The 27,630-nt window shown below is 37.4% G+C and overlaps 1 protein-coding gene across 6 annotated transcripts in view; it reads right to left on the bottom strand.

Moving 5' to 3' along the window:
- The window catches only part of Dgkb (diacylglycerol kinase beta), a 632,546-nt gene that overhangs the window by 257,107 nt on the left and 347,809 nt on the right, over positions 1-27,630 (bottom strand). For all 6 annotated transcript variants that reach the window (XM_059279660.1, XM_059279662.1, XM_059279664.1 and 3 more), the window contains one exon: positions 20,484-20,548. In XM_059279660.1, the coding sequence (XP_059135643.1) occupies positions 20,484-20,548 (65 nt within the window). The remainder of the gene's footprint in view (positions 1-20,483; positions 20,549-27,630) is intronic.

The following is a 27,630-nucleotide window of genomic DNA, read 5'->3' as shown; positions in this document are numbered from 1 at the left end:
TAGCTGTGGTTCACAGGTCTGGGGATTATTATATCCCAGGTATCTTTCTCAGCTTCTGACCCATTTACTCACTTATATTCTATAGCAGCAGTTCTCAATCTGTGGGTTGTGACCCCTGAGGGTTGTCAAAGGACACTTTCCCTGCGTTGCCTAAGACCATTTGAAAACACAGATATTTAGTATTACTATTCATAACGGTAGCAAAATTAGTTATGAAGCAGCAATGAGAGTAATTTGATGGGTGTTGGGGATCACCCAACATGAGGAACTTAGCCACTGCTCTGTAAGGAAAGAACTATGACTAGGACATATTATGAAGTAGCATGGACGATGGTCACCTGCCAAGCAAAGGAGCCTGAAGGTCTGCTCTGGCTGGAAGGTTGCAGAACGTGCACTGTCTCTGATGGACACAAATTCTCTGTTTTGATACGTGTTCTTTTTCTACCTCATGATCAAGCAGTGTTGACGTGAATTAGGGACTCTGGTCCGCGGTTGTCTGTGGTCTGTGTGGATCAGAACCAGAATGTGCTGTATTTGGTGAAGTCCCTTCATCATTGCTGGAGTTCCCACAGTTGCAGAGTAGGATTCTACTCATGCACTGCTTTTCTTCCCCATGTCTACTGTACGGATGTCATATCATGGAACCTGCAGTTCCCATTCCATCCTCAGCTCCAGGATTGGTCCTCAGCCTTCTGAATACTTTCTCTCACAGTAGAGAATCCCATCTGCTAACATGATGACCCACATTCACTGAGAATAAATATTTTCAGCCTTGTGGGTCATACAGTCTCTGTCATAACTCAGCTCGGTATGGTCATGTGACAGAGAAACCAGTAACTTTGGCTATGTGCCAACAAAACTTTTTTTTTTTTTTAAACCAAAACAGAGGCCTGGAACTGGGATGTGCAGCCTAGTTTACTGAGCCCTGATCTAACTTGTACAATGCAGGGACTTATTATTTTGCTCTGCCTTTTAGTAAGGCATATAATATCTGAAAACTTCATTCTACACTAGAAAGGCCAGTTAATCACATGACATCCCGTGTGTGTCTCTCAAAGTGAAATTCTCATCTTAATCATGATTTTGGTTGGACAACCATTTTAAGACAATTCCTATGGATCCTGTGTTTTAACAAACTGTTCTGTTTAATCATCACAATAGCCTGTGAGGCATCTTTACGCAGCCCACAGGGTTCAACAAACAAACAAACAAACAAAACAAAGGACATAAGTTTTGCAATCAAAAAGTATAATAATTCTTCCTTGTCCAATGTCATGCTTTTTTTTTAGGTAACAGTCTTTGTTTTACATAGAAACACCATGGGGAATTACAATCAGATGTATGTAAAGCCTTAACTTCTGAAGTTTTCAACTCCAACTTCCAATTTTCATACTCTTAAAGTCAGCCAATACGTCGGACATACTTTCCTATGTTTGAAAACAGTGGTTCTTAACATGTTGTGGTGACCAGCAATCATAAAATTAGTTGGTGGCTACTTTATAACTGCAATTTTCTACTGTTAGGATCCATAATGTAAATATCTGATAGAGGACCCAAAGGGGTCATGGCCCACAGGTTGAGAAGCACTGTTTTAAAGGCTCTTTGTACTTTTTTTTTTATTTTTTATTTTTACAGTGTCAGTTTGTCTCATTCACTGGAGTCAGATGACAGATTTTTCCTTGTTTTTTATGGTTTGTTCTGTTTTTGAGATCAGGTTTCATGTAATCCAGTTCTGCCTGAAATTCCCTACATAGCTTTGAAGGGCCTTGAACTCCTGATTTTCCTGCCTCTGCCTCCTGAGTGGTAGGATGACAGGTGCTGAATGGTGGTTAACAGAGCAAATTCCTACGGAAATAGAGAGGAGGAAGAGTGGCATTTTCCTAGCTTCATCACATATAGTATTCAATTTAACTTAAGCACAGCAAGGACTAAGAACTACTACTTCACTGTTGTAAGTGGTGAAGTGGGGGGAGGGGATCCTAAATTACAAATAATTTACCCAAATGTTCACAGCTGGGAAGAAGACAAACCAGATTCTCAAAAGACTGAATTAAAAGCTTGTGGTTTTTATGTGACATTATGAAGTGTTTTGTGGTCAAGTTATCTATGAAACCAAATATCATATTCACATTTCCAAATCATCAATATAGTTGTGATTAGAATTGCATGCATTTCACAGTGAGCATCGGGGCAACTTGGCTGCACAAACTGAACGGTGAAGTTCAAACCCACAGAAGTAACTTCAGCGTGAGTTGTAGTGCTGCTTATGTGCTACAGCCCTCAGAAGATTCTGAATGAAATTAAAATGCATCTCACTGGTGTGGAATCATGAACATTTGTCAAAATTGTTTTGTACAAAACTCCCTAGCTTTTCACAGCTGTATAAATGCTCCCGCAATGAAATGAGCATAGAGTGAATAAAAACAGATGTGGCATTTTGCGTATTATCAACAAAATCTCTTCTGTTTTCATCTTGCCAGTGTCTTACCATAACTTCATTTATGTCATAATTCTGTACATAAAAATGCAGGGGAGCTGCCTGACATTGGCATGCTCACAGTGGCCTTCAGTATAGTGTTTTGGTTACTCACATTTCTCTGGAGATCACCTTTGCACAGGAACTAATTTTCTATGTTTTCTAACTAAAGCCCCAACCTTTCATGCAGTGCACACTCCAAGCTGCACCAAACATTCTCCACTCTATTAAATGTAATTGAGTCGGGACATTTAAAGGGATCTGAAATGAATGTGCACTGAACAGTCTCCATTTTGGTTCAGGAAATAGATTTAGGGAATTTTTTAATACCCTGTGAATTTTAAGGAGAGGAAATTACCTTTGGTTATTTAAAGAGAGAAGATTGGGCTCAGATCCTTAAGCCAATGTGCTATCATTGAGCCCAAGCTAGTTAAAAAGGTCAGCCTCTGGGAAGCCACTAGTGGTTTTGCGCTATAAGTTGTGTTTTCACAGCTCACATTAAAGTACCATACACTGGATATTCTAGCGCAACTCCATATGGGTGCTAATCTTGAAAAGTTAACTGTTTCTTTCTTTGTTTCTCCAACTGTTAGCCTTCCAGGGAGAGCCATGCCAGTCTTTGATTAACTTGATATAACAGCTCCAACCACTTTAAGAGTTCACACAGAAATGTATTTTACAGCTTTTAATTGTTTCAAATTTCTATGAGGGTGGAATAGATTTTAACAGGCATCTCCATAAGTGACATGATTATTTTATTCTAATCTGAAAACCCAATTATCACCTTGTTGCGGAAGACAGGGAACAGCTTTAGAAGCAAACTAATATATCCTTTCAGTGGGACAGTTTGTCATTTTTGAAATAATAGTCATCTTTGCAAACAAAATTGTTATAAGCTTCATTGGATGAAAAAAAAAAAAAGAAATGGAACCCCTTCATGCTGTTACACATTGGAATTAACTTCCCACCGGTTTTTAAACTGTTTGCTGCAAGTTCACCATGTTGGATCATAAAGTAAAAGTGATAGCATTGACAATATACAAGATAAAATACAAATGTGCCTCCCATCAGCTTTTAAACATCAGCGGTTTTCACATGCTGCATGGATACATCCCATGTGTAACTGTGAAAAAGCATGCTGCATGTCAGAGTATGGAGAGATCACAGCACACTGATAAACAGTAGGAAAAGGACCCGCATTGTCAAAAAAAATGGTGGTTTTGAATACCTCAAATGAACAGTAGCCAATAGTTTCTGTTTGCTAGTAGCTTGCTTGTGTGTTTAAATTCTTTGCTTGCTTTCATAATGGACATACAAGAACTGTAATAATAAACATATCTAAAATACCCGAAATTTAGTAAAAACATGTTTAAATAAAAGATAGCATTGCTTACATTGTTGAAATCTGTAAAATATTATTTTGCAAGATCATCACATACTTCTAAAATCAGAATTATGTTGGATGTTTACAAACAAAATTAGCTGTGCAGTGTGTCACCAGGAATGCTATGATACATTTAATTTCTCCATGTATTTACTTAAAAAAAATAAGGAACATTTTTAAGAATACCCTTCATTCCCATTAAAGAATAATACCAGACATTCTGGCTTTTCTTAGTTAGTAATGTATCAACCGTGAGACTTTCAGTTTGACAGAGCGAAGCCCCTTCCACCTAGGTTTAAGGCTGGACTTGTTCATCCAGTGTGATCAAAGCTCTTTAATTAGTCAGTGGGATGAGGTGCATAGATGTCCTTTGACCCCGATGCACACTGCTGAGACCTCGGCATTTTCTAACAGACTCTGAAGCGCACTGGCTGTCATTCAAACACAACTCAGATCACACTTCGTTAGAAGAGATGCATACTTCCACATGAGAAGGACTACTGATGTAAATAATCTAAATCCTGGCAACGCAACAACCAAACAATGACTTTGGCAGTGAGCATATTCAGCAAGGACTCATCCAATGTTCTCCAGAAGGCTGAGCTGCGGCAAGGCTGAGTGCGCTCGCGCCCTCTGCTGGCTGGATTCTAAAACTTCTTCAACTTATTAAAAAACCCTTCAGACTTAAAAAAGTGATTTCCTTCCTTCCTTCCTTCTTTCCTTCCTTCCTTCCTTCCTTCCTTCCTTCCTTCCTTCCTTCCTTCCTTCCTTCCTTCCTTCCTTCCTTCCTTCCTTCCTTCCTTCCTTCCTTCCTCCCTCCCTCCCTCCCTCCCTCCCTCCCTCCCTCCCTCCCTCCCTCCCTCCCTCCTTCCTGCCTTCCTTGCTTCCTAATTTTCTCCCTCTACCCCTCCACATATTGGGAACTTACTTATAATATATATTTTAAATTGAATTCCAAAATTTATGCACGAATGCACCTTGGAGATCATATTAAAATTACATTTCTCCATTACTTATATAAAAATAACAGAAAAATTTGATGAATCTATATTCTTTAATAAGAAATTCTGTTAAATAAATTAGAACAAAATAATTCAAATATATTGTTTTTGATATATCAATTAAAAATGAACAAAGTGTGCCTAATAATTTTCCTTAAAAGATATGAAATATAATTTGGCAATGATTTTAAGTTAATATCTCAAATAGAATACGTTTATTGTATTTTAAATAACCAATTCAGTTGAGCAAGCTAGACTACACTACTTGTCATTCTAAGTTTGCAGATGATGGAACAGTAGCTGCAGCAGGGAGTTCATCTAGTGACTGCAGTAACCCTGCACTCCATGGCACTGGCCTGGATGGTGCGTCAGTGTCTCATAGCCAACAGATGTGGAATTGGATGCATCGTGGCCATCTTCGCCCCAGAGGAATCTTTCCTATGTTTTGACCTATTGGTTGGAGTTGCTTTCATCCATCCTGCATGGACACGCTTTCATCCATCTTCCGTGGACATGTTTCCATTTCCATTCTCTTGCTTTCCACATCCATACTCTCATCAGTTTCTAAGCAAGGTAAGAATCTGTACTTTCTCCTCCACAAATATATTTCCTTAGTCTTACTGCATAAAATCTGCTGTTTCATATTATTACTCCATGAACGAAGGCATACACACAAACACACACACACACACACACACACACACACACACACACAGAGTTTGGGCTTGAACTTTTATGTAGTTGAAGATGACCCTGATCTTATGATCACTCTGCCTCCAACACCCAAGTTCAGAGATTCCAGATCTGGACCATGACACCTAGCTTTATTTGGTGGATAAAGATCACATTCATGGCTTTATGCTTGCTAACCAGACTCTCTACCAAATGAGCAACACCCCAAGTCATCATCTGTGATATATTAAAGGCAAAAGTAAATGTCTGCTGTCTCCCTTAGGCCTTTTGTCAGTGCGGGACAGAACTCCAGGGTCCCAGCACCTGGGCATGGGTGCCCAGCAGTCAGTCTCCGAGCAGGTGCTGCTGCTCTGTTCCTGTCAGAGTTTCTCCTTCTTACTGTTCTCGAGGACTACAAGTGTGGCCCCAAAGACTAACACAAACTCTCAAGTGACAGTCAAAGAAGTACGAGAGGAAAGGCCGGGGGAGTTAGAGTGTCCTAGGAATCAAAATGGACGGCTAGAGGGCAGAAGTTTTCATTTGAAGCAAGTGATAAGGACAAGAACAGTGATTACAAATACATGCTGGTTATTTCATATTTGTTAATCCTACTTAAAAGTTCTTCCCAGAAGGCAAAGCTAAAAGGCAGATCCTCCTGAGAAACTGGAACATGACACTCACAGCAAGTTGAAGTTTTATATTTGTTGCTTTCTAAAGCTTTCCAGACATTTGACCCATCAAGAAAATGCTTTCTTTCAATTTTAGGACTAATTCCCATCAACATATAGAAGTATAAGGGTTACTTGGGTTAGATCCTCTATTTAATATGCATATTGTTCATGTAAAATCCGGAGAGGAAAATGCAGTTTGAAAATGCAATACATGTGATTTTTTTTCAAAGAACAATTTCTGTGAGGGAATCCCCCTTTTTTTTCCCAAAGAAAAACAGCCATTCAAAGTTAATATTTTAGAAATCATTTTGTTCAGACAGAAAATGATGCTGTACATGCCCATGTAACCGCATAGTCTCCAACAGAAAGGTATTAGTAATTAATGCTTAGGTGGAGCCAGAAGCAGCCAAGAGCAGTTAATTAGTTCCAATTAACCATGGCAGGGGATTATTTTCTAGGTAAGATTACCTTATAATGAGGTGATTAACCTCTTTGGAAATAGTTCAAGATATACTTATTTTATATTTAATATGCCCTATAAAGAAACATTACAAGAAGGGTCTTCAAATTGTTCCCTGGGATAATTTCTACGAAGTACCGATTGATCTTATTCCTGAAAAGCTACAAGACACTTTCATTATATTATTGATATAATGAGTCTTCATGCATCTAGAGACTAGAAATTAGGTAAGCTTTATGTCAAATCAACTTACTGAGATGACACTGAGATTTTACTTTAAGAAAATAAAAAAAAATTGAACTCTAATCAATTATAAGTGCTGGCTCTACTAATCATGAACAAGAGAAGAAAACATTATTGGATCAACAACAATCAGGGGAGTATGCTCACTTCTCAAAGCTGGTTGTTCATTGCATGTTAATTCAGAGAATCTCTTCCGTGCCCAGAACACAATTTGGTCTTGTTAGATTTAGACTTATGCTAACCAACAGGAGAGGTCAGAACAGGACAGAGTTATGTGACTTCAGTACAACAAATACTTAATAAACTAGGGTAAGGCTCACGGCCAAAGAAAGGAGTTTTAACTGCGGCTTGAATTAGTCTTATGTTTTTGTTTTTTATTTACTACAGACTAATTTATATTTAAGGATAAATTTATATTTACAGCATATTATTTCATATACATTTTACATATGTTTGCTGTCAGACTGCTAGGAACAAGTTGTATTTAATTTGCAATTTCATTTGATAAGTATTTTTCAAAAATTTCCTCTTAGGTATAGAGCTATACTACTGAGTAGTTTTTTTTTTTTTTCGAAAACTGATTTTGTAGTTAAGCATCTTCCTTATTAGAAAATATTTAGATAATTCCTAATTTTAGGATTTTAGGAGGACATCTCCGAATTACATATTTCTATTTTTTAAATCTTATCTCCATGTTTTCTTAGGAAGTATATACATAAAAGTTTTGAATAGACCACATGCAAATCATGTAAAATCAAATTTAAAGCTTAAGAATAGAACAAGAAAATCAAGGAAATATTTAAAATATTTGCATAGAAACTATACAAATGAAATCTAAGTATCTTGTAAATAGAAACCAGAAATATAGTTTTTTATATACAACCCTTACTTTAATGTATATCCCTTAGTTCTCTGTGGGCACCTTAACTTCCCCTCATTTCTCCCTCTGAGCCTTGTCAATGGAGAGTTGCCCACCCTTTGTTTCGTTCCTGGAATCTCTGACCAATTTCTCTCCGTAACTTGAAGTTCACATTTCCATTTGCTTAGGGATTCTAAAGACTCACCCTCTAGTTGGATGACAATTATTAAAATAGGACGTATTAATCTGGAAAATAAATAATCATCCAGATCAACAGCAATAGATGATCTAAAGCCTGAACATTCACTCATCTTTTTCTTGGTTTACTTTGGTGACAGAAGAAAGGAGAGGATGGAGAGAAGCAGCATGAGAAAACAGCAAGAACAACAGAGGAAAAATGACTAAATCTCATCTTTATTCATCCCCCCCTCCCCCCCAGTTCTTACAGACTCTATTTGAAGCATCTACTTCACAAACAAGCTTTTCCATATCTAGGACAGGGAAGTTTGTGTTCAGGTAGTGATGTCAGGAAGTAATAAGGACTGCAGGATGAAGCAGAACCCATGGTCCACTGTGTGCCGGGCTCTACTGATTGATCTACTCACATTTGTATTTGCTCAATTCAAACAAAACCTCTGTAGTCTCAATATACAAATGAAAACCTAGGAAGAAAACAGCATGGTTTATAAGTTATCCCAAGACTGTTATATTAGGAATAAAATAATTATGAAAATTTTTATATAAGTATGATGATGTGAAAGTAGAATCTCAAGAAATATATGCATGGGAAAATACACATCCATGCATCATGATGTGCATATATGACTACATAAATTTATCATCTATGTATCTACTCATGTATTCATCACTGATTGTAAGCAAGATGTGATACATCTAGAAAAACTGATTTAGTAATAATGCTTTTCAGAGACATATTCAATAAATTTTGTATGGAGGATAAAATTGAGTACTCATGCAAAGTCAGATGGAAAATGAGTATATGTTTTCTTCAAGAACAGAGGTGGGTACTAGTAGGCAGAAAAATGTAGACACAAAATACCTTACCAAATACATCAGAAACAGATTTCATTCTGTCTTCACTTACATTATTTGGCTGTGGTGCATATATAGTAATTTAAAAATCAGTTCTACATACATAACTATAAAATCATGATATTAACAAAAAACTTGAATACTTCTTCAGTTTTTCAAAATTTAATTCATCAGATTCAGAGGAACAACTTCTCAATGGTGCTTTACAGTATAGAATTACCTGATTGTGGCCGGGCGGTGGTGGCGCACGCCTTTAATCCCAGCACTCGGGAGGCAGAGGCAGGCGGATCTCTGTGAGTTCAAGGCCAGCCTGGGCTACCAAGTGAGTTCCAGGAAAGGCGCAAAGCTACACAGAGAAACCCTGTCTCAAAAAACCAAAAAAAAAGAATTACCTGATTGTGATGCATCAGTTTAATATTACTAAAGCTTTTTTCCTCAGTGGCAGGGATCAAATGTACACAGTGCAAGCTGTGTACATGCCAGGCAAGCACACTATAAGACTGAGTCACTCCCCAACTCACTAAAGCATTTCATTACATTCAACTCTATATTTCATTAGAAAGTCTCAACTAGGTATTTTTTTTTATGTTCAGGTAAGAAATAATGCATTCAAGGCTTTTGACCTGGGTCCTCTGCACATGGTTGCCACTGTGTGGCTTGGTCCTCTCCTGCCCTGAGGGAGCTGGGGCTGTCTCAGACTCTGTTGCCTGCTCTTTGGACCCCTTCCTCCTATGTCCAGCCTTAATAGTGGAGGAGGTGCCTAGTCTTGCTGCAACTTGATGTGACGTGGCTGGCTGATATACAGGGTAGGACGGCACTGTTCTAAAGAGAAGGAAGAAGAAGTGGGGGGCAATAAGGGGGAGGGACTGAGAGGAGATGAGCGAAGGGAAAGTGTGATGGAGCTGGGTAACTATTAATTGATTAATTAATAAAATAGACATAATAATCCTCTGTTTTATTATTTTTCTTTCTACTTTTACTATTACAGCAAAGAAGGAAGCTTAAAAATGGATAGATTCTGCTTCTCTCTTATCTTGTACATTATAATTTCCCACATTTAATGGAATATAGAATATACAGAATAACGTCCTTTCTCAGTTAAGACTAGATAGGCACTATCCACAGTTCAATGACTTTGTGGCTGTTGGCATTCTAAAAATCAATAAGTATGATTTATGAGCTATTTATTTTGACTAATAAAATATTGGTTCAATAATATGTCTTTCCAGATGGATAGCATTTATTTAGAGTTGAATTTTGCTGGACTTAAGAAACAAATGAACAACACATTATTCAATTTACAAAATGACAATATGCACATACATAGATGTGCATTCATAACATATAGGAGGTGATACGTTGTACCTTGATACAGTATCAGATAAGCATTAATACGTAGCTGATCACTACACATTGCTAGTCAACCTAGTGGAGAATAAGAAGGACGAACTAATCTATAAATATGTAGTAGTTCCTTCCCTCGACGCTGTGAAATAATTCCCGGCAAGATGCAAACTAAGAGAGAAAGACTTTATTTAGTTTATACTACAAGGGAATCCAGTCTTCAAAGGCAGGGAATGCCTATCAACAAGAAGGTAGCACAGCTGGTCACACTGAGGCAGGAAGCAGAAAGTCACGAACGCTGGTGCTCAGCAGGTTTTCTCCTTTTCTGTAGTCTGGCAGCCTGACCTGTGGAATCAACCTTCCCAAGTTTAGTCTTCCTACTTCACTTACGTAATGTAGAAAATCCCTCACAGACAAGCCCAGGGATTTGTTTCTAGGTTGATTATAGTTCTCATCGAATTGATGGTCAATATAAACTATCACAGGTTCATCACTTGTCAACTTGCTACCTCCCTGTATGACGGTTAAGCTGTAAGTATCCACCCATAGGCTCACGGTTATCTCATAATGCAAACTGCATCCAGTCCAACTTCAAATATCCATAGTCTTTAACAATCCCAACACTCTTCAAAATGGAAACATAGAGTCTCTTGTGAGACTCACACAATCTCTTCACTGAGCTTCTGTACAATAAAAAATAGGTTACATCTTTTCAACATACAGATGCACAAAGTAAATGTTCTCATCCCAAAAGGAAGTAAGAGAAGTACATGAAGGAAAGATCAGACCAAAGCAAGACTGAAAACCAGCTGTGAAATCAACAAACGCTGGAGCTCCCAGTCAGGTATCTGGGACTCATGATAGAATTGTCTGGACCCCAAAGAACTTAAGTAGCCCCACATTGCTAGCTTCATTGCCTGAAGCACACACAGCCTATCTCTCGGGGTACATCAGTCTGTACTTGTAACTCTTCTTGGCAGACATGTGATGACCTTTGTCCCCTAAATGTTCTGCACATCCCAGGTTTCATTGTCATGGCTCTATGCAGCAGTGTCTCAGGACTTCAATGCAGGGATGCTAACCCTGGTGCTAGTGCCTCTCTGAAACCATGGAGAAAGACTCCAGGATCCTTTCATATCTCAAGCCTGCAAATCCAGTATAGGTGTATTATATTAACAAACTCTGCTGCCAGCTTGGGCTGCGGCCCGGACCCATTGGAACATGTTGAATCAGCCTCTGAGAAATGCTCGTCTGGATGGTTTCCATAGAGAACCCAGCAGTGGTGCTCTTGCCTTAGGTTCTCTCCTCTCCTAGAACTTGCAATATCACAAGATGAAGCCTTCCAGGGGTCAGGTCTTATCCTCAGAGCATCCTTCTCACTGTCACAGTACAGAGCTCCAGCTACCTGTTTAATGGTGCTAAGTTCTTTAACAATTACAAGTGCTTTAAAACCCACCTTTTGGGTAGCTTAAACATCTCTCCTTGCCAAGCTGCCCATTTTCCTCTCTTTCCTGAGTCTTGCCCTCTTTCACTGAAGATCTGGATGACAGCAGTATGTGGCAACTCTGCCTGAGCCCGAATGCCCTCTTATCTTGAAACTTTTCCATCAAACAAATCAGGCCATTGCTTTCAGGTTCAGGCTCATTCAAGTTCTGAGGACAGAGGCAGAATGCAACCAGATTCTATGCCATAATTTATACAAAAGAATGTCCGTTATGCCCAACAAATTTCCTGCTTCTCTCTGAGTCGCACGAGTCAGACCTTCACTGTCCATTTCCTTCAGCATGCTTGTCTTCTTCATTCCCACCAGGTTGACCTGCTGAGTTCTGTGGACAGCTGTTTAGGGCTTCCTTAACCTGCAGCTGCAATCTCTTGTCAGACCAGTTCCAAAGGCTTAAAACAATACAATCAGGTTTATCGTAGCAATGGCTCCATTCCCATTATCTCCTTTCCACAGCATTTACTTTCTTCATTAATGCAGCGGAATATCTGCCAAGAAGCAATTTCAAGGAGGAAGGATTTATTTTGATTTTCAGTTCAAGGAAACATGGTCCTTTAAGACGCAGGAGGTGTGGGGGCAAGAAGATGAGGCAGCCGATCACCTTATGTCTACAGTTTGAAGCAGAGAATGATGAAAGCTGATGTCGACTAGCTTTCTCCATTGTGTGTAGTCCGGGAGCCCATCCCTTGGAATGATGCCACTTACATTTATGTATGAATCTTTGTACCTTCATTAACCCAATCTAGAAAATCTCTTGCAGATATGCTCAGAGATTTGTCCTTAAGGTGACTCTAGATCCTGTCAAGTTAAGAAAACTATGTCTCCTTAAATAAATCAGAGACCAGATACTCTCAAGTTTCAGTGTGGATCTAAAACAATCATACCCTTACAATCACTTATCTTATTGTTTCCTAGCTGATCCCTTTAGTTCATGCCAAGAAAGTGATTTCAGATACAATGCATTAAGAAGGGAAATTAATTCTATGAACTCAAGTGAAAGTCTGAAACATAACCAACACCTTTGGCATACATAACTTCATCCAACTTGTAATTTCTTGTCACTATTTAGTAGCCTTGCCCTGGCATTTACATTTTTTTCTAAAATTATTAGGGTGACATAATTATCTTTTTATCGGAAGTACACTTTAGAATGGCTAGTGAACAATTATTAATGTTCATTTCTTTAAAACAAGAATGTGAAGGACTCTAAATATAACCAGAAGAGGTGAGCTATCTGCGAAATCACAACAGCTTGAAAACGATTGTAGACACTAACAGTCAAGTTATATTTATATTTTAAATACCAATATTATGTAACATATGGTTTCAAATTGTATTAACATGTGTACTTCAAACACTATTTTTCCTTGAGTCTAAATCTAAGAAGTCTTTATATACTTTCGGTTTTATTTTAAAGTTTAGAAAGACAGAGTGTGTTACATTTTAACAGTTAACTTAGATCTATCTAGGAACTTGGAAAGAATAAGATATAAACCTTGCAAAGAGACTTTTTTAAGCACCAGAAAATCGGTATCTTTGCAAATTCCTTCAGTTCCTATCATAAGAAGGTAGGGATCAGAAGTGTATATATATATATATATCGGTAATAAATTTCCTTAAGATAATTTTAGAAATAGAGTGTTCTCTACACTCTGAATTTTAAGGTAAGCATGCTGGAGTAGGGCATTCGTGGCAGATGCCTTGTTGTGACAGGAGCTCTGAGGAGAACTACTGTCACTGGGATCACTTCTAAGAACCTATTCGCAGATTCTTGAAGCTAGGAGAGTGTAACGGTGACTGAGCTGGCCTCAGTGTTGAAATCCCATAGCTGTCCAGACCCAGCTAGTTGTTTTATGTGTAATTTGCTTCCTCACAAAAACGTCTCAGAAAATGTTCATATTTTCAATTTTTGAAATAGAGCTTAGGGAATTGCCTAAAATCTTGGGACTTTAAGTGAAAACCATCTACAAAATTATAGGCTGGAATGTACATACTTCATTGACTTGAAGCTAGAGATGGCTTCTGTTTTAAAGCATTTTATTAGTTGTATATTCAGATCTTTACACCTAAGACTCTCTTCTACATTTTTCAAACTTTTGATCTTTAGAATGAAGAAATATAAGGAAACTGAAATAAATACATAAATAAAAGTTTGAAAACTACAGAAAAACAACCAATTTTCTTAATAGTAGATAAATGTATGTTGTAAAAAATAAATATTTAAAAACCAAAAATTGGCAAAGAAAATACCAAAGCGCATATTTTTGTTCCTCTGCCTTGTGACAGGAGCCCCTGCTCCTTGTCCCACAGCCCTCTGGACTTGTCTAAAAACAGTTTCTTCCGTTAGATCATGACTCCCTTAGAGGCAAGAACATGTTTAGACACTGCTGTGGGGTGGCACACAGCCAGCAAATCTGCATCCTCTGTTTCTTCCTTATATACTATCCTTTATAATAAGTGATGAGTTATTATAGGCTGGGGAGATGGCTGAGGCAGTAAATGCTTTCCATGAAAGCGTGAGAACCTGAGTTCAGATCCCCAGCAATGATGTGAAAGGGGAAAAGATGGGTGCTGTTGCATTGCCAATAAGTGTGGCTCTGGGGGCAATGAAGGCAGGCCATCCCATGAACTGACTACGCAGCTGTTCCAGCCAACCAGTGATCTCCAGTTTCACTGAGAAACACTGAAGTTTTAAAAATAGATAAAAATAAAGTAGAGAGTGATGGGAGAGAGATGTTGGGCAAAAAAAGAGAGCTCAGTCCCTGGAGGCAGTGTGTAGGCCACACTAAGTCCCCATGGTCCTGTGTTCTCTTTTCCTGTCATCCCACATCATTTACTTGTGTGAAGAACACAGGGATACACACCAAATGTATACACTGGTTGCACAAGGAGCACAGATCAAGGTAGTCATGGGAAATGGAGTCAAAGCATTAATGGAAAGACAAGGAAAGGCATATCCAAAAGAGTCGTGCTTTCTCAGAGGCCCAGAGTAAGTAAGACTGAACCTGAAGATGCCCAGAATTCCTGTCTACCATCTTCGGCTCTGCAATACAGCACTTGAGATCTCATGCCTTTGCTACCAGTACTTGGGAAACACATGCCTTTAATCCCAGTACTAAGAAGGAAGTGAAATGGCTGGGTGGAGAAACGCATATGAGCCATGAGGAGACAGGAACTGGAGCCCTATTGGCTAGGGTCCTTTCAGCTGGGGCCTTTCAGCTGAGGCCTTTCGGCTGAGAACTCAGAGACTTTGAGTCAGAGGATTCGTGGAGTTGGCGAGGTGAGGCGTGGCGGTGGCTTGTTCCTTTGTCTCTCTGATTTTTCAGCATTTACCCCAATATCTGTCTCCAGGTTTATTATCAAAAGACCTATTAGATTTGGTGTTACAATACCCTCTCTTCAGTCCTTTCCAAGTCATCTAAGATGCGGAGGCTAAAACAAGAGCTAAAGACTGATGTTTGTCTGGGACACACAAATCCTATGCATCCAAGTGGAGTAAAACGGAACAGAGGTTGGGAAGAAGGGAGAGAGTGCCATGTGACACATTTCCAGGTTAAGAACTACTTCCTAAGAAGCCTTGCAAAGGTGTCCAGCAGCTACGGGAAGGTACCCTCCCAGGCTGCGAAGTTCTCTAGAAATGATGGTTTACAGCAACTGTGGAAGGGGAAAAGGCAGGTTTCTTTGCCTGGTTCTCTATTTCTTCCTATTTCTTATTTCCCATTAGTGAAATTATTCTTGTTAAGTAGCAACTCTCAGGGAATTCTACTTGCTAGCAGCTATTAGTGAGCAAGATCCCATGCCCTTTGCTGGAGCACTGTGTCCAACCCTGAGCATTGTGGGAGGAGAAGGACATGACAATTGAACTCCAGAGGGAATCCGGTGTGGTATGCATGATGGGCCAAACATAGTTTAGTATCTTTTTTTCTTATTTACCATTAGAGCAAAGAAGTTACAGTGATTGAAATATGTCCTCCTCTCACATGCCTAGCAAGAAATGTAGTATGATTCTGGACACTGAGCAAGAATAAGATGAAAACCACAAATTTATGTAGTGCACAAAAATGGCTAAATGATTTGAGACTAAAAGTTTGTAAAGCTGGGAGTGGTGTGAAATAGACCTCCTCCGCCTTCTCTTCCCCATCTTCCTCATTTTTGTTCTACTTATTTGAACTAGAACCCTCAAACAAAACATCTGGTCTCTATTCTGTTCCCTTTCCTATCTTGGGTAAGCAGAAGTCTCCTGAAAGGTGAGAACACTCAGGCAGTGATTGAATGTGATGGCTCTTGATGGGTTCTAAACTTGCATTTGGTGTTGAACTCTGTCTCTAAGTTTTCCTGTCTATAACCCAAATTCTACTGAAGTGGAGTTGGTTAGAAACAGGAAGAATTTGGGTGGAGAAGAAAACGTTAAATGAGGACTGGTTCATCGATTGGGAAATCCTGGCATCTGCTGGTAAATCAGCTAATAGTGTCTCAGACGGTCAGATCTCATGTACTGTTGACCATACATATGCTATAGATGTGATCAATATCAGATGTGTTCCAAATATACCACCTAAGTACATCAGAAGGGAAGCAAGACCACTGCCCTATACACCTGTAGAGTTCCCTACCAAGGTCTGCTATTAGGTCAGTCCATTTTTTTTCTGTTTCATCTCAGTCTGGAATCAATCACAAATAGGGTCTGTCCAGGGGTCTAGACCTGTTTCAGGGCAGAGAGAGTCTAGCTGTCATATAGCAAAGAGTGGCCAATAACACCAGTATTCTTAAATTCATAAAATGGGGAAACTTATGCAATGATAGATGATATTACATATCCTATCTTTGCTTCAAGAAAATTAATCCTTAGAACTTATTTATAAACAAGTTTATTCATGCCACAAATTTTCAAAGAAGTTTCCATAAAGTTTCCCATCTGAAAGTATCAAGGCATTGAAACATGCAAACAGTATCTAGTCAGATATTGGGCAATGAAGATGTCATAAATTATTAGCTGTATTTGTAATAGAAATTAAAAGACATATTTTTGAGCTTTTGTTATTAAGAAGAATAAAATTATTAATTTAAAATAACTTGTTAATTATTTAATTAATAAAATTAAGAATAAATTAATTAAATAATTAACAAATTATTTAAAATTAATAAAATTAATAATAATTTTATTCTTCAAAAAGGAATTCATTATCTTCTGACACTTGAGAGGGGATCATAAATGTTTACAGTCTTACCTATAGGTTATCAAATTTGATTTGATAATATAAACACTGTGATGTTATTCTACATATTTAATATTTTCTCACACTGTCTTTCTGGTTTTCTCCTTCTTGAATGTATCTGTGGAGTTAATGTCTTATATCATGCTGTCCCCCATTCTGATCTGTTTCTAAGCCTTTAAAGGGTTTTTTACTGCATGGAACCCTAAAGGAAATGCAGTACATGCTACATCTTCCAAGGAGGCTTCTTTGGGCCAATACCTCTTTTAAAAGATCATTATAAACTCATGAATGCTCCCTGGACTGACATTTAGGAAAATATATTCTATCTTATAAAGTAGTTTTACATACAGTAACAGCTAGGTTTGTTTTCAGAATATGCAAGGTGCATTATCAAATGACAAAATCCATACTGTTAATTTAGTTTCACTTTACTTTCTTTATTGTTTTGAAGCTAGCACACAAAGAATAGGTTCATAATGATATCTTCATACATCTATGCCATTTTACCTTGTTTCTATTTATCTATCTGTTCTATATGTATACACATACACATTTAAATTCAGAATCTTCTTCTTTATATGAGAAAAAAACATGATATTTGTCTTTCTGACTTTGACCTACTTTGCTTAACATAAGGATCTCTAGTTTTATCTACTTTTCTGAAAATGTCATGAGTTAGTTTTCTTTATGTCTGAATAGACATCTATCATACATATGCATCGTCTACTCTTTATCCATGCACATCTTGATAGGCATCCAGGCTGATTTCAGTGTTTAGCCACTGTGAACAACTCAGCAGTAAACAGACATGTGCCAGTATGTCCATGGTATGTTAACATAGAGGTTTTCTGGTATATGTTCAAAACTGGTACAGCTGAGTCATATGGCAATTGTAATTTTAGATTTGTGAAGGAAATTCACATCAATTTCCATAGAGTTTTGGTCTAGTTTATACTCTCATAAGCAGTCAATAATAGTTTGTCTTTCCCTACATCTTTCTCAGCATCTCTTATCCTTTGTTTTTTCAATGATAACCATTTTATCTGAGGAGAAAGTGAGAGATAGGAGCTATCATCACTGTTCTTTGGGAGGAAGTCCAGTCTTGTCAGTAGCTTTTGTTAAAGACTTCTTTTTCCAATGAACATTTTTGATCCTTTTGTCCAAAATTAGGAGGCTGTAACTATGTTGTTTTACCATTTTTTAATGTTTACTTTTTCTGATTTATTTATTTATTTATTTATTTATTTATTTATTTATTTATTTATTTATTTAACATTCCTACCATATTTCTGTCCTTTCTTCCATCCCCTCCTCGTCCACTCCTCCTCTGTTTCTGTAAAGAAAGGGCCAGGCCTTCCCTGGGTATCAACAAAGTGTGGCAGACCAAGCTTTGCAGTAAGATTAAGCACCTCCCCTGTACTAAAGCTGGGCAAGGCAATCGATATGAGGACTAGGTTCCCAAGAGCCAACTAAAGCATTTGGGACATCCCCTCTTCCCATTGTTAGGAGTCCCACAAGTAGATCAAGCTACACAACTGTCACATATATGCAGAGGGAATAGGTCGGTCACATGCAGACTCCCAGGTTGTTGGTTCAGACTCTGAGAGCTCCTATTTTTCTCTTATATTTTTTGCTTCTTTCTTTGGAATTGTTCTCTCTTCTTTGTGAATATGCCTATTTGTGCTGGTTTTATAACTATGCCTCTGTAGTCTAGTTTGAGATCAGATAGTGTGGTGCCTCCACATTGTTGTTTCTTCTCAGGATTGTTGGGGCAGGTTGAGATTTTCTATGCTGCAATATGAATTTTAGGATTCCTTCTCAGGATTATGCAGAAACAGTCTCGGAATTTTGATGGAGACTGCACTTAATCTGTATATCATTTTTGGTAGTAGAGATACTTTTAAAATATTTATTTTTTCCAATCCATGGATGTGGGAGTTCATTTCACCATCTAGTGGTCTCTCTCCAGCGTCTAGAAGACATTTGAATCATCAGTTAAGGTTTTTCCCAGGTATTTATTGACTTATTTTGAAGCCACTATGAATGTTATTCTCCTCTTTGATTTCTTGTCACCAGTATATAGAGAGCTGTAGATTTCTGTATGTTGGTTTTGTATTCTGCTGTTTTATCAGATCTAAGTTTTCTGACAGAGTGGTTTAGGTCTTTTAAGTATAAGAAACTTTGAACACTTATATTCAAAATTAAAAAAAAAAACAGAAGAAATGAATAAATTCCCAGACACATATAACTTCCCAAAATTAAATCAAAGGGATATAAATACTCAAAGAGATCCATAATAAGCAACAAGATTGAGGCAGTAATAAAACTTCTCAGAAAGAACCCCCAAGGCCATATGGATGCACTGCAAAATTCCTCTAAAACTTCAAGAAGTTCTCATACCAATACTCCTCAAACTGCTCCTCTAAATGTGGAAGGAACACTACCAACTCATTTACAAGGCCAGTATTTCCTTATCACCAAAACCAGATAAGCAAGCAACTATCACTGTCACAGACAACAGTAGATGCTTTCTAATCTAAGACAGAAGAAACAACATGTCATAAGCTTACAATTTATTATTTGTAGTCTATGAAACAACTCAAGGCAATAGAGGTATTAAAAGTGTTTGTTTTACAGAAATATTTAAATGAATCTATTAAAAAATTAGAGAGGATATGACTAATCATGAGACAGTTTTTATTAAGATAATTCAATAAATTGGACCTTCCAGTCTACTATTTAGAAAGATTTAAATTTAGAAATATATTTTTATAGCATTTATTTTTATAAATTTGTTTACTTGTAAGAAAATTATGTCAAGTACCAGTATATGGTGAAATTAGTATAGACACCCATATCTACTAAACTATATGCAATATTCATGGCTAAGTATCAGCTTAGCCAATACAGAGAACAGAGTCCTTGGCTTTGAATACCAATATATAAAATCATATAATGTCTACTGAACATACAGATTATGGTCTTCTCATACTGTGAAATACCAGGTGGAAATGAAGACAACAAGAACAGAAGGTGATTTACCACTTTTCCCCATTTTTCTAGGGTAGAGGCCATATTTCCCCCTAAAAAAAAAATAAATAGCTAAGGAGCCAAGCTTTTCCTATTTCCCTGGGTAAGGACAAAGGTCACTGTTTACATTTATCCTATTGCTATTATTGGAAAGGTAATTTTTATTGGCATTTACTTGAAGCTAATGTGGGATGGTGGTTCAAAGGGTAGGCCTGACATACCTGTGAAATAAGATCACTCAAAGTTATCAGATCAGAACTCCATGTTTTCCTGTGGATGAAGGATGATCACTCTCACATACTGAGCCGTGCAATGGCTTGTATTATGTGTTAACTTTCACTTCCAACATATGCTTGAAATACTTACTTTAAAGCACATGAAAATTGAAATAGACATGGTGCCCTCTGCACTCATTAAAACCGAAAAAGAAAAACACATTCATTTATACTTTCATCTTAATGTGAACTTCATTCAGTTCTTACATGTAAAGGGTGTATACTATATAGTGATCTTCTATAATGACACAGTTACCAACAGCAATCATAATTAAAAATCCATCAATTGTTGCCTTACCGGCTGTTGAATTTCTCTGGGTGCTTTTCTCTCATGATATGGAATCTGTGTGCAATGGAAGCATCCTGAAAGAAGAAATGGGGGAGGAGAATAGCTGTGATTTTATTATTTTTTAGAAACACAAATTCATAAACATGACTTTTCCATGTTTTTTGTTTTTGTTTTTACAATGCTATTGACAAGAAGATATTCTAAAATTAGTGAAAGATGTAAAATCCATGTGAAGTCCAAGAAAGGATGAGTATAAAAACATGTCAAAACTATCATTTGTTTTATATATATATATGAAACTGATTTCTATTTAATTTATATATCTTTTAATTCCTAGTTTTGGTTATATGCTTAGATTCTTCTTAAAGTGGTACATTTTTTCATGAGGTCAAAGAGTAGTTTAAAGTATTTCTAAATAAGAGTAAAAAAATTGCCTTAAGTGAGAAACTGATGAAGTAGAGAAGTCACTGCTCCTATGAGATTAACTGTGGTAAAAAGACAGTGAGAGGCTGGTGACCTAATAATGCCATGCACTCTCTGGTTTCAGAGTTTGCTCAGCGTGTCCCAGATGTGTAATTAATAACTGTTCATAACACACACAGCTTTCTGACCCATCTCCTGTAACGGAGAACACCAACAAAGAGAAGGTCACAGAGAAATGTTGACAATTCTAACTCATCTCTCAGATGCTGAATACAGCAAGCAGTTCTGAACCCTAACGGGAGCCACTTTTTTTTGGCAGTCCAGTCAGAGTTTCTCTTTAATTCAAGAGTCACTCTCGATGTGTGAGCTTAGTGGTGGACTGTGACACAAGCGTTTGGAGTCAGACCATTTAAATCAATATGAAACAGTTAGCTGTATCATGCCAAGTAAGAAGATATTTTCCCATTCTCCAGCTTCCCATAATGAATCACTCAAATGAGAAACTAATATATTTACCAATCATCTTAATAGAAAGGAGCTTTTGTGTTTGAATTCGAAGTTTGCTTCAGAGTGAAGACAAAAGAAAAAGAAAACTAACACAAAAGAAATAAAGAAGTTGTGTATTTGAGAGAGTCTTGAAAACACTAATCAAGGATGAAAAGTCTAATGAATGAATGAAAAGGCTCATGTGTTTGCTCATGCATGACAAAGCACAAGGCCCAACAAGAGGGACCAGAGCTGCAGATGGCAGAGAAGCTCTCTCTGAAAGACAGAGCAAGCTGCAGCTATTTACATACAGTTTACACTCTAGCAACTGTCAAGTAATTGAGTTATTTTGCAAGAAAAAGGGTACAAAAGTGTAGATAGATGAGCATAGAAACAGCATTTGCAACAAAAATTACTCAGAACATTCTCCATGGATTGATTTTCTAACTTGTCATTTTGAAACAAAAATGAAACATGGACAACATCGTTCAAGTTTTTGGTCTTAAAGTTTGCATATTTTGTAGCAATTTTTATAAATACTCATTAATTAGTCTTAGTAACATTTTAGGTCATGCATTTATCTTACAGTGTTACAAAGTTATATGGAAATTTAAACTGGGCTGTCTGTGTATGTATGCTCTTTGATCAGTAATTGTTTTTAAAAAGCATTTGTCTTAACTTTATTCCCCCTTGGATGCAAAATGACCTTGGAGTACCAACCAACTGCATAAATCCAGAAAACCATTACACAAAAGCAAAATAATTGGAATCAAGGAATAAGTGAGTGAATGGCCAACACTTCTGGCCCATTGGAAGAATTTCATTGAATTTATTTTTATTTGAGTTATTTGTTTTTTCCAGTTGCAAATCATATAGTGTGATTATCTTTCAAGTATGTACTTTTGCGATAAAAATCTTTTCTTTGAAAAGCAATTTAGGCTTGGTAGAGAAAGAGAAATAAGAAAGGAAGGAAACCAAAGAATACTTAGACAGAAATATGTTTGAGTAAATGCCTAGGGTAGAACATTATCATGCCAACTAGCCAAAGATAAACTTAGCATTATCTTTATCTCCAAGATACTCAGGCAATTGACCACTTAGTAAAAGGAGAGAGAAATAAAAAGAAGTGAGGAACACTGGCAGGCCTTTTCCCTCTGAATGGATTCCACCACAAAGAGAACTGGCCTTGTTGAGTGCAGGATTGATACTGGACAATGACAGCAGGTGTTCATTTGGATGAGAATTCAGCCCAAATTTGCTAGACTCTGTCCCTCTGGCTCTACCCCAAGGGGCCTGAAGGAGTACTGCCAGCTGCTGCCAGCTTCCTCAGCAGTCATTGTTTTAGAGATACTTAAGACTCTCGAATGAGAGATCACATATGAAAATGCAAATGTGGCATTTTAATTTTATCCTTTCTGCCTCTGTGGGATATAGTTTTGAAGGAGCAAAACCCACTTTTGAAGCTTCACTTCAACTTCTAGCATAGAAAACCTGAATTCAGATCAGGTTTTGAGTTCCAGGCCGTGTGCCTTTCAACAAATTGGTTTTGCATCTACAGTCAGGGCTTCCTTGTGTTTAAAGAAAATATATCCACTCTGTTATAATGGTGATTTAATGAAGTGATTCCACAGAGCAAATTTTATTTAGTCAGGATGGTCATGTGGTTCATGAGCATGCTAGAATGTCCTTGAAAGTAAATTGGATGCTAAAACATGCTTATAATGTTGCATAATTTTCAAATATGTATTTCCTGGCTTTTAAATTGATTTTATTATTTACTTCACTTATAAAAAGTTTTAAGTTAATTAAATTTAAGAAGTAAAATTAAATATATCAACTCCATTGAAACAAAATAAATTTACATTTCACAGTTTTATTTCAACAGTAATTTGAGTGTGATTTTTGGATAGATGTAGTTATACATATATAAGTGCATATTAAATGAAAGAATTTTTGTATTTGAATCTATGAATCAGCTTCTAGCCATGTCTGTCTTAGCTGCTCCTCCCTTGATACCCTTCTATGGGTGTATTTCTGTTTATATATTGTTACAATAATAGTGCCTTAACTTAGAGAAGACCTTGGACTTCTGATTGCAAACTATTATTAGCATTTCATTGTTTTGAATTTTGTAATTTTCCACAATTTGGACCAGTTCAGTGAGGTTGGTCACAGCCATGTGATTCTCTGTGACCATGTTGTAGAACAAAGTGGCACTTATGTGTGAAATAAAAATTATATGTAACCTAGAGCCTGACTTACTCTGTCATCTCCCTACATCGTTTCCATTCTGACCAGTCCTTTGGGAAAGGGATTGCTATAAACTTAAAGGGAAGAGTTGGTATCACTCCACTGAAAGTGCAGATACACTTGAATCTGAGTGGTTGCATCACTGAAATTGGTGAAAAGTTCACTTTGTAAGGATGGTTATGGAAAATCATATAAGGTTTACAAGATACTGGAGTATGTAACCTGATGCTTTTTGCTACTCATAAGTCCATAGGTAAAATGTTAGGGTTTGGTTACCACATCTAGTAGAGAAGTTATATAGAATTTATGACCATGAGAGGAAAAATCATCCAGTCCAGGGCAACTTTTCATAGAGATAGCCAAGAATATAAGAACTTTGATTTTAACTTCCCTTTTTTATGTCTTTTACTGTGGAGCTTGGTTGGTCAATTCAATTAGAAACAAGGGAACAAAGAAACTATGACGTTGTCTGTGGTGGTTTGAATGAGCCTGGCCCCCACAGGCTTGTTTACTTGAATATTGGTGTCCAGTTTAGAACTGTCTGTTAATGATTAGAGGGTATGGCCTTGTTGGAGGACGTGTGTCACCAGAGGTAGGCTTTGAGGTTTGAAATGCCCATTCTGTTCACAGTTTTTGCGGTTTCCTTGTGAGTGGTTGTGTGCAAAGCTACTGCTCCAGCCCCACACCTGTCGCCAGGCTCCCTGCCATTATGACCGTGGGCTCACCTTCTGAAATTAAGCCTATAATAAACTCCTTTTTTTTCTATAAGTTGCCTTATTCATGGTGTCTTATCATAGAAATTGAAAAATGACTAAGATATCATCTAGAAAGGACACTTCCTCAGGGGGGCAGTAAGGTGGAAAATGTAGGAGAGATACAGAGGTGGACAGATAAAACTTGGAGCAGAGGACCCATGGCTCAATCCCTGTAGCAGAACAGAAAATCTTTGTATGTGTAGACAAGCATCAGTATAAATCCATGAAAAAGAACTGACACTATTATTAAGACAGTGAAAGTATTAGTAAGTATAAACTATGTGCACTAAATGTTTAGTATATACAAAAAACTTTAAATGAATGAAATAGGAAAGCTGTTGCATGGCATCTGAAAATTTTCTAAGTTGAAAAAAACAAAATCTAAAATGAATTAATATATCAGAAATCTTCAACTGGCCGGGTGGTGGTGGCGCACGCCTTTAATCCCAGCACTCGGGAGGCAGAGCCAGGCGGATTTCTGTGAGTTCAAGGCCAGCCTGGGCTACCAAGTGAGTTCCAGGAGAGGCGCAAAGCTACACAGAGAAACCCTGTCTCGGAAAAAAAAAAAAAAAAAAAAAAAAAAGAAATCTTCAACTGATTACTTTGAGTTTCAACTACAAAATAGAACACCCATACCTAAAAACATGGGCTAGAATAGGAGTATCTATTTTATATTTTAAATAATCTCGTTACAGTCCCTCTGATTTACGTATATGTCACACAGAAGAACTCTGGAAACTGGGACGCCTGAGTTAGGATCTTGGAAACTAACACTTGTCCTTAGCAAAGCTGGAGATGCTTGCCAAGAAGAGCCCATAAATGCTAAGTCTCACTATTGCTCCGTCTTGCACAAAACACATGGTATTAGAACTGCCAGAAACTTCTGGAACAATTTCTTCAAATAATTAGCCTCAAGTTTTGAAATAAATTTGTAGAAGAAATAATAATTTATCGACATATTAAACGATAATTATGTGACCTAAATGTTCAAAATGCTTTGCCATATACAAATTTTCTTTTACTTTGTGAATTCCTAACTTGTTTCTATTGAATGAATGAACTTAAATTTCTTCCAGAATACTCATTTTAATTAAGGCTTTCTGGACTTGGAGGCCTACATTGTATGGAGAACACAATACAAATGATTAGTTGTATTATGTGTTCAATACGTAAGAGGAATAGTCCTGCAGGATTATGAGACTCCGGGAGTAATAGGAACTTTTTTTGTTCTTTGCAATTCTTCTCATGTGTAGGTGTGTATATGATTTCTCCCCCTCAGCCCTTTGCTTTCTTTTGTTCCCCTTTCTCTTTCTATGGTTGCGTGTGTGTGTGTGTGTGTGTGTGTGTGTGTGTGTGTGTGTGTGTATGTGTATGTTTACATGAAACTGTATGCTTGTGATGAGGAAGTCATTGTTCAATATTGTGAATCTTACTTTAATCCCCCTTCCACTTTATTCTTTGAGACATGTCTCTCAGTGAAACCCAGAGTTTGTTAATATGCGATCCAGGGAATCTGTATCTATGCCTTCCAAAGATGAATACAGGCAGGCTACTAGACCCACCTCGCATACACATGGGATCTTGGGAGCCAAACTCTATCTTTTATCTGTACAGCAACTGCTTTAATCCTGAGCCATCTCTTCAGCCCATAATACCTTTAATTAAAGTTGATCATGTGATCAGCAGATCTCTTTCTATAGGACCTCATGTGAGGAGGAAAGATTATATCATTATATCATTGGCAAAGAAACTAGAGCTTCAGTAGCAAAGAAACTGTCAGACCATACCTGTTACTGAAAAAAAATAAAATGTCTAGTAATTTTACGGTTTTGATGGACCTGGCAAGGAAATTAAAGTCAGCCCAGAGCCTGACATAAACTTTAAATTACGAAGGACCATGTTGTTACAGTTAGGCCCACACATCACCTTTTTGCAGCCATCACATAAATATAACACCAGTAACACAGACACTGAGAGAAAGAATCAATCAATGGGACCTCTTGAAACTGAGAAGCTTTTGTAGAGCAAAGGATATGATCAACAAGGCAAAACAACAGCCTACAGAATGGGAAAAGGTCTTCACCAACCCCACATCTGACAGAGGATTGATATCCAGAATATATAAGGAACTCAAAAAATTAGACATCAAAATGCCCGACAGTCCAATTAAGAAATGGACTATAGAACTAAACAGAAAATTCTCGACAGAGGAAACTCAAATGGCTGAAAGACATTTAAGGAATTGCTCAACATCCCTAATCATCAGGGAAATGCAAATCAAAACAACTCTGAGATACCACCTTATGCCTATCAGAATGGCTAAGAGCAAAAACACTGAAGACACCTTATGCTGGAGAGGATGTGGAGCTAGGGGAAGTCTCCTCCACTGCTGGTGGGAATGCAAGCTTGTACAACCACTTTGGAAATCAATATGGCACTTTCTTAGAAAATTGGGAATCAATCTCCCCCAAGATCCAGCTATACCACTCTTGGGCATATACCCAAGGAATGCTCAATCATATTACTAGAAGATTTTGCTAGAGTTATTCTCATAGATTCCAGAGAGTTTTCACAGAACTAGGTACTCTCTCCCTCCATACCTCCCCTTCTCCCTTTCCCCACTTGATCCCTCCTATTCTTATCCCAACCCACCCCCAGTCCATGTGCAAAATCTGTTTTTGGGAGAAGAAAGATATAAACTACAGAGTAAGAATTATACCACAAGATTTGATGTTTAAGATATATAGTAGATACTGGCAAGATTTATGAAATGGTCAGGGTCTATACATTTTTTTGGTTAATTGTTCTCTATTCAGATTACTTTAGGGTAGTAGAATAATACCAGATATAGACACTGGAGTCCCTTCTGTGACATTATGCTTTGAATAGTAGTGTTTTAACACTGTGTTCAAGCACTATAATAACAGCTTTCCTGTGTATTTAGTGCAGTTTTATAGAAAGAATTAAAGAAATGTATTAACATAATTGCATTCAGTGTTAGTGTCAATCTTACAGGGCAAATATTAGTAATTTTGGTTTGTTGAGAGAAGAAACAGGAGCAGAGAGATGATATGCAAGCTACAGGGTTAAACTGTTGATCTTACTGCAAAACAGCTATGTTCATATCAGCATTGTTTGTAATAGTCAAAACCTGGAAACAACCTAGATGCCCTTCAACTGAAGAATGAATAAATAAAATGTGGTACATATACACAATGGAATACTACTCAGCAGAGAAAAAC

This window comes from Peromyscus eremicus, chromosome 14 (genome assembly GCF_949786415.1).
Source record: "Peromyscus eremicus chromosome 14, PerEre_H2_v1, whole genome shotgun sequence".
In the NCBI taxonomy this organism is placed as follows: Eukaryota; Metazoa; Chordata; class Mammalia; order Rodentia; family Cricetidae; genus Peromyscus; species Peromyscus eremicus.
This window is presented reverse-complemented; position numbering and strand designations above follow the sequence as displayed.